This window comes from Mus caroli, chromosome 9 (assembly GCF_900094665.2).
Source record: "Mus caroli chromosome 9, CAROLI_EIJ_v1.1, whole genome shotgun sequence".
Lineage (NCBI taxonomy): Eukaryota > Metazoa > Chordata > Mammalia > Rodentia > Muridae > Mus > Mus caroli.
Genome location: NC_034578.1, coordinates 46277199 through 46285424, shown reverse-complemented (window position 1 = coordinate 46285424; position 8226 = coordinate 46277199). Strand labels below are relative to the sequence as shown.

Genomic DNA, 8226 nt, shown 5'->3' with positions numbered 1-8226 from the left:
AGGAGGAGGAGGAGGAGGAGGAGAAGAGGAAGAGGAGGAGGAGGAAGAGGAAGAGGAAGAGGAAGAGGAAGAGAGGAAGAAAGAGAAAGAGAAAGAGAAAGAAAGAGAAAGAAAGAAAAAGAGAAAAGATGAGGAAAAAATGTGTCCAGTGCCTACCCTGTAAAAATCAGAATCCGTAGGGATTGGTTCTTAGCAGTGGACACTACTCAGTTCTGAGGCACCTGTAGATGGATCAGGAGGTGGTAAGACCTGAAGATCTGATAGCATACAAACCCAAGTTCTAGAGCAGTTCTGACTTCCACAGCCTGCCTTCCTCCCAGGTTCTTCTCTGAACATTCTTACCCACCTAATCTGTCTTCCCACTGGGAGAGTAAGCCAGCACTGTTCACCTCCCTTTTAAAGAGCCTCACATGGAGGCTCAGAGAAACATAGGCCAGGGGATACTTAATGGGTGGAGTTATGATTTTCAACCAGGCCTCCCAGCCTCAGTTCATCTTGCCCCCTCTGCAATAAAACAAAACAAAACAAAACAAACAAACAAACAAAAAACAAAAACCACAGATTCAAAGCCCTAACAGAATCAGTGATCCTGGATACCATGAAAGCCATTACCCTCAAGCCTAAGCTGTTTCTGGAAAGTTTCACCAAGAGGCAGGGGAATGCATAAGGTGACCTCTGAACAGGTTAGGATATAATAATTTTTTTTTAATCTATCTCTTTCTCTTAGCAGTTTCAAGTGACTCCTTGAAGTGGATCCTACAGCTCTCTGATAGCAAGAGCTTGGTCGCAAGTGATATCTATGAGAATAGGGTGACTCCCCTACACTTTCTAGTGGCCGGAGGCAGCTTGGAACAGGTGAGGCTGCTGCTGTCCCATGAGGTTGATGTAGACTGCCAGACAGCCTCTGGCTATACGCCACTCCTCATTGCCACCCAGGACCAGCAGCCTGACCTCTGTGCCCTGCTCCTGGCACATGGTGCTGATACCAACCTGGCAGATGAAGATGGCTGGGCCCCACTGCATTTTGCAGCCCAGAATGGGGATGACCACACTGCCCGTCTGCTCCTGGACCACGGGGCCCTAGTGAATGCACGGGAGCATGAGGGCTGGACCCCACTCCACCTGGCTGCACAGAACAACTTTGAGAATGTGGCACGGCTTCTGGTCTCCCGTCAGGCTGACCTCAGCCCACACGAGGCTGAAGGCAAGACTCCCCTTCATATTGCAGCCTACTTTGGTCACATTGGCTTGGTCAAGCTTCTGTCAGGACAGGGAGCAGAGCTGGATGCTCAGCAGAGAAACCTGAGGACACCCCTGCACCTGGCAGTGGAGAGGGGGAAAGTGAGAGCCATTCAGCACCTGCTAAAATGTGGGGCACTCCCTGATGCCCTTGACCACAGTGGCTACAGCCCTTTGCACATTGCCGCAGCCAGGGGCAAGGACCTTATCTTTAAGATGCTTCTCAGATATGGAGCCAGCCTTGAGCTACGCACACAACAGGGATGGACACCCCTGCACCTAGCCACTTACAAGGGTCACCTGGAGATCATCCATCTGTTGGCCAAGAGCCATGTAGACCTAGATGCTCTTGGAAGTATGCAATGGACTCCCCTGCACCTGGCTGCCTTCCATGGGGAGGAGGGGGTGATGCTGGCACTGCTACAGTGTGGGGCCAACCCCAATGCTGCTGAGCAGTCAGGCTGGACTCCTCTCCATCTGGCAGTGCATAAAGGAACCTTCCTGGGCATCACCCACCTTCTGGAGTATGGTGCTGACATCCATGCTTGCAACAATGTGGGCTGGACACCTGCCCACCTGGCTGCTCTCAAGGGCAACACAGCCATCCTCAAAGTTCTAGTCAAAGCTGCTGCACAGGTGGATGTCAAGGGTGGAGTTAGCTGCACACCCCAGCAGCTGGCCCTGCACAGCCCAAAGTAGAGCATAGTGACCTTCTTGCAGGACAAGGAACCTTCACTAGCCATTCTGGAAGTTTCTAAGCCTGAACCCCAGACAGAAGATTAGGTAGACCAGGGTTCCTTTGCTTAGAAGGAGAGAAGTTTATGAAAATGAAACTTGTCATCTTAGGGGTCACTTCCCAGCTGCCCCTTTGACCTTGAGAGGAACCAGTGTCCTAAGTGACAGAAGGAAGCCTAGGGGTTCCAATGAGCTGGAGAAGCTACTGACTGCCTGGGAAATTGATCCTAGTTCCTGTACACTCATCTCCAGACAAGTCATGCTCTCCCTTTTCTTTAGATGAGTTCATGTGTCCAAGATAAGCTTCATCTCTAGTCTCAAGATGTCTGCCACCATTTGTTGCTTTCCTTTGAATAATGGAGCCCTGTTTCCCAAGAAACTCAAAATAAAGAAAAAAACTCAAAATAAGGAGAAATGGCTCCACTCATCTCCAAATTGTATTCTAGGTGCTTTACCTTATGCTGAGGGAGGAGAGTCAAATGTCTGCATTACACAGGGAACATGCTCTTGGAGCACAGAGGACTTATCTGTTCACTGTTAATCTCAGCCACGCTCCTATCACCACAATGACCAGAGCTTCTTCTGGCACTGGTCTCAGCCTCTGGTATCCTATACATTCTCTTGGGAATGTGGGAAGGATGTTCTCAAACTGCAGCTATGCGCTCATCTACGGGATGCCAGTTCCATGTCTCCAACCCCACACTTCTCTATTATAACCTGACCAGTATATGAGGTTCCCAACCCCGGAGTAAACAAAGCATGTGATCTAATTCTTCCAACTAGATATGGATCAGATGGGTACCCATGGGAGCTGGGAGGGGGTTATCTTGGTAGTTAACACATGTGTGTGTAGTAACTGATGCATCATACGTGTATAAAACATGTGTCTGTGAGCTCACAGGGCAGAGGCAGGGATAGCAGAGGAGAGTTGGGTGACTTGTTTGCATGCATATGTGATTTGTCTGGTGTGCTCCATATGCCTACATAATGCTTGTGTGTCAGTTTATGTGAAAGGAGGTAGGGTAGCTAAGAGAAGCTGCAGGTGTGTACATGATGCCTTTGTAAATTCATTCATGGGAGAGGTCAGAGTAGGTAAGAAGAGATAGAGATATGAATGCGCAATGCATGTGTGTGTGTGTGTGTGTGTGTGTGTGTGTGTGTGTGTAATATGTGTGTAAACTCATGTGAGGAAGGACACAGGGCAGCGGGGAGGGAGTTGGTAGTGAGAGGGGTTTGCCTGGGCCTGGCGTGGAGCTTCAGCAGCAGGAACTTCTTTTCCTCATTATCAGCTGCTCAGAGATGTGCTCTCTAGGAACACATATAGCCCACCCACTCCCAGGACTACGCACCAGTCGTGGGCATGATGGGGAAACCCCAGGGCTTCTCATATTCACCATGTGTATTTGGAAACCTGGTTCAGTAGTCAGTGAGGCAGTGGCTGTTGAGGGATATCAGAAGGGCAGGTTCTCCCTGCTGCCTCCTCTCCCCACCCCATCAGCACTCTAGTATCACCATGGGGCAAAAGATAGGGCAAAGGAGACTTGCTGCCCTATGTGCCACCCTGCATTGGGCATGAGTTCACTTTGGCAGTCTTACTTCCTCTGTCCTAGGGTCTCTGGACCAGCTCCAGCTGGGCTCCAGACAGTTTGGGACAGCCAAGGATGAGTCTCAGGTGGGCCTTGGCTGGGTTGTGTCTTCAGGAAGCAGCTATCAGATTCATCTACACATTAGAATTTCTTAATAAAGGATTCTCTAAATAGATCCTCAACCAATTAAAGCAGAATCTGCAGGGCAGACCCTGATGTGAGTGAGCTCTGTGACTCAGGGCAGCCAGGGCTAAGGATGACCACCAGGGGGTGTACCCAAGGCTTTCTCTGAACCCTTTCTCAACAGAACAATGCCTATGGCACGGTGGGGTTGAAAGTCTTCCCCAGGAGAAGCAGTAGAAACTCCTGGGGTCAGGGAACCATTTAGCAAATTGTCTCACTCCCTGTTCTATTCTAGCTTCATCCCCCTATTCTATGCCAGCTACCTGCTGTGATTAAGAAAATACCCCTAGTTCTGTCTCCTACAGCAATGATCAGGAGGAAGGGAGGATCATGTCTGTATGCCCCATCTTGAACCCTGGAATACTGATGTAGCTCCAAGTCTAGGAACCTGGAAGAACCAGAGGAGATGGTGGGAATTGCATATTCACACACAAGTAAGCATGAGCAGCCAATGGGAGTCGGGAGGTTAGAAGCACAGCACAAGATGGTTTATCACATTAGGAGGGGGTGAGGAAAACCTTGAATAAAAGTGTTGGGGGCATGCGTTGGCATTTGTTACCCAAGGCAAGGGAGTCATGGAGGTATGGTCAGGACTGTGCCTGTGGAGCACTTTGGCTCTAATGACCATGGCCTTTTGTGGAGGTCCTCAGATCCTTGCTTCTTTGAATCACTTCCTCCAAGAACTAACAGAGGTGATAGTTTGGACTCAGACTTGAGCAACAAGACTTTGCTGTCTGCTGTATTCTCAAGTTGCCCTAGACAGATATAGTGTCCATCTTAAGCTTCATTTGGACACACCTACCTTCTCAGTTATACAGGGATATTTTTGGTGGTGTTTAAAGGAGGTCCTTGAAATTGCTTGAAGAAGGTCACTAGTAGGTTTCCACTGTGTTTAAAGTGCCTAGGAGTTGGGATGCTAGAAATTGGAACCCTGATTTCTTTCTGGGCATCTCTACTTGAAGGTCCTAGAGAACCCTTAAATTCAAATCATCCCAAACTGAATACTAACCCCCCACCCCCATCCAACAAACCTGCTCCTCACCCTTTGTTTCCATATTAATTGAAGGTTTCCCCAACTCCTAAAATAGGACTGTAAAAGAGGAAAGGAATTTGGGGGATCCGCATTGCTTAGTAGGTAGGCTACTTCTATCGGATTGTGGGGCTGAGTCCTTGAAACATGGTGAGTTAGCTGAGGGATCAGGTTTTTAGTATTGCTAAGCTGAAGTAACCATATTGGATAGAAGCAGCCACTGACCTCTCCATTCTTACCCCCCTCAAGTCAATTTTCAACCTAAGCATTGGGTTGATCAGAGCGAGCCTCCTGAATGATCAAAATGTTGGATGGAGCTCAGAAGGGCCAGAGGCTGGCATACGAGGTACTCCATCAGCTCCAGAATGTGGGAGGGACAGCTTATTTCTATGGGCAGTGTGATGGGTTTCCAGTCAGGAAAATCTAATGTCCATCCTGAGTCTGGAGCTTTGCCTCACTGTGAGAGAATGAGAAGAGCCTCCCCCCCCCCCTTCCAAGCAGAGGCCAGATAGAGTCTGATTGTCCAGTGCATCCTAAAGATCCCAGGGAGCTGTGTTCAATGGGGGAAGCTGAATGCTGTGATGGGAAATTGGAATTCCAAACTATGACAGGACTTAAAGGTGGCCAGACAAACCTGGGCTAGAGTCTTGATTTTATGTTTTATTAGCTGTAGGCTCTCCCTAGACAGGGAGGCCTGTGGATGCTCCAGCCCCTGCATGTAGAAACCTTTTAGATGTGAGGATGCTACTGGACCACACATGAACCCAGCATGCACCAGCACTCACCTTCACTTCATTTCTCTTCTGTCTTCCAGCTCTTGTCCCTTCTCATCAACACCTTTCCACTTACCTGCTTTTTCCTTGCCATTTACAGAGTCAAATTCCTTTCCTATTCTAAACTTCTGCTTAGGAGGCTTCTTGTGCTTTGAGGAGTCAGTGAGTGGTGAAACCCTCCCAGATATGGAAACAGGGGGAGCAGTGCATTTTAGCAAGCCACAGCCAAGGGAGTTAATCTACAGATGGGAAGCTCTATTTGGCTTATATGACCTTCTCAGATTGGATGTGGACATACAGTGATCTGCAAAAAAACTCTAAGGGGCTAAAACACCTTATAGCCTCAAGAAGATACACTCAGAAGGTCACAGAGTGAAGCCAAAAAGAGAAGCCAATCTTTAAGCTTGTGGGAGAGGGGAGAGAAAGCAGCAGGGCAGGGGATGTCCCAGGGCTTCTGGATACAGAGATGGCTGTTCTAGTCATCTGTTCAGGGGCATCCCTTTATGGTGATCATCAGTCACAGGATCACACTACAACCCCTTCATGCTAATGCTAAGTTCCTCTATCTGTGCCTGATGGAGTCCTACATATTCCCCCCTCTGCCACTAGATCCAACCCATTAATTTCTACCTATGAAGCTTTTCTGCTTGCCCTGTCGGAGAGGGCCACTCCTCTTGAAGGCACTGAACTGACACCCTCTACTGTCTGCCCTGTTGCTTGCTCAGATATACAACCTGGCCATTTTTATATCCCCTTCCCTCCCCTCTTAGTGCCCAGGACACACGTACTACCCCACAGTGCTGAGTCTGGTTATAGGCAATGGGGGCTGGGGCATTTTGTGCAATGCTGTACGAAGGATGACAGATGCAAGCCAGGCTAGCCTGTAGCAGGGGAGGCAACCTGGAGAAGGAAGCTGAAAAAGGTCGCTAGGATGGGTCCAGGCAGGAGACTTGGTTCCAAAGCCTGCCTGGGTCACAAGTGTCTACGACCTCAAGCTGCTGAAAGTTCCTTCGCTCCAGTCAAGCCATTTAGCAGCACTTCTGACCTTAGGGTGCTGTCACACTTGAATCTGATACCAAGCCTCTGAAACGTCCAGGCAGTGAGTAAGCACTCAGCATTTCAGCTTCTTGCCATCTCTCCTAAACAAGAGGAATTTTCCTCTTGGAATAAGGCACAGATAATCAGGCTTCGGGGGCCTGTGGGAATGATGCCTTAGGACACAGCTGCCTCATTTCCCATGCCAGCACATTCTGGGAAGGGATGGAAGATTCTCTCTGGGCCTTGAGGTGGGCTGTGACCTTGGAGTCATGCTGAGTCACCGGCTGTAACCATTGAGACACAGTGGCGAAGATAATCTGCAGACTATATAGTACAAGAGGCTCCAGGAGTCTAACAGAGCTTAATGTAGATCAAGCTCAGAACAGGGTGGGGTGGAGGCAAGGGACTCTGCATGCACATAAGGGGTTCTGCATGCACATAATGGGGCCTTTTAAATGAATTTCAGCTCCATATGATGCCACCTGGCAGTAACAGAGTTTTCTAGACAGAGTAACAGCCATCATTCTGCTCCCTGCCCCAAAAGTCACCTGGTAGAATGAAGATGGCATTAAGATCTATTTGATGAGGTTCCTCTCGGCTTCACCCATAAAGCTGGGGTGGGCCACGTATGCCTTCTCACTTAGAAGATGCTGCACTTTCTCTCTTCCAGCTTTGGCTTCACTTTGTGTAGCATAGCTACAGGAAAGGACCCTCAGAAGCATGAAACCCTCAGACTCCAGCCTCTTGCCAGCAGTAAGTTTGTCCGTGCTCATTCTCCACCACCTACTCCTGGGAAGGGTATTGCTGGTTGCATGGACCCCAGTTACCACCCTAAAGGTCTAGTCTCAAACAGATTTTCTTTCTCTATCTAAGTAAAATATATACTTGCCCACACTAGCCAGTTCTAACTACACTGCACAGAACGGATGACGTAAGATTCGGTCAGGGGTCTGGGCCTGTCACCCAGACAAACCATCCTCAAGTGAAGCCAGAGCACTGGAAAGGCACCCTGGGACTAAGAGGAGGGTATCCACGGAAACAAATCCAAAAGCTGCTCTGTACTGACAGGTTTCAAAATCCGATACAGACTCTACCTTTGCTCCCAGGACAGTGAACAGTTTGGCTCAGGGAAAACTGTGCAGCAGGCAAAGGAAGCTATGCAGTCTCTGGAGACAAAGATGGTCTAAGAATGGGCTTCCCCGGTAGGTGGGGATGCTGGAAATGCCAGGAAGGAAATGGGGAGGGAAAGTTCTGAGGCTTCCTTCCCAAACCCATCAAGAGAAAGGGTGGGCCTTTTTTGGAAAGCCAGAGACTGGGATCCCCATTTCTGCTATGTGTTTCTGGGTCCCCTTCCTCCCATCCATTTGCTTCCAAGAGCTTAAGGGGGAGAGGGTGGGGCCCAGCCCTCCCCCTGCCCACTCTAGCTGTCAATCTGCTGTCTGGAAGAAAGACTTGAAGCCTCCTGACAATTGTGGGCAACTCTCTCCTGCCCCGCCTCCCGCCCCTGCCCTGCCCTCTTCCCCTTTTCTCTCTGACAGGGTTCTTCTCTGATTGCTCTGTGGATTGTCTCTCCAACCCATTTTCGGATTCATTCTCTCTCTCTCTCTCTCTCTCTCTCTCTCTCTCTCTCTCTCTCTCTCTC

The 8226-nt window shown here is 49.3% G+C and overlaps 1 protein-coding gene across 2 annotated transcripts in view; it reads left to right on the top strand.

Annotated features, from left to right (window-relative positions):
* Positions 1-2356, top strand: part of Ankk1 (ankyrin repeat and kinase domain containing 1) — an 11794-nt gene extending 9438 nt beyond the window's left edge. The window contains exon 8 of one of the 2 annotated variants that reach the window (XM_021172150.1): positions 731-2356. In XM_021172150.1, the coding sequence (XP_021027809.1) occupies positions 731-1938 (1208 nt within the window). In that variant the 3' untranslated portion in view covers positions 1939-2356. Of the gene's footprint in view, positions 1-727 lie in introns of both variants that reach the window. The other variant, XM_021172149.1, reaches the window with a different exon arrangement.
* Positions 2357-8226: the final 5870 nt, after the last annotated feature.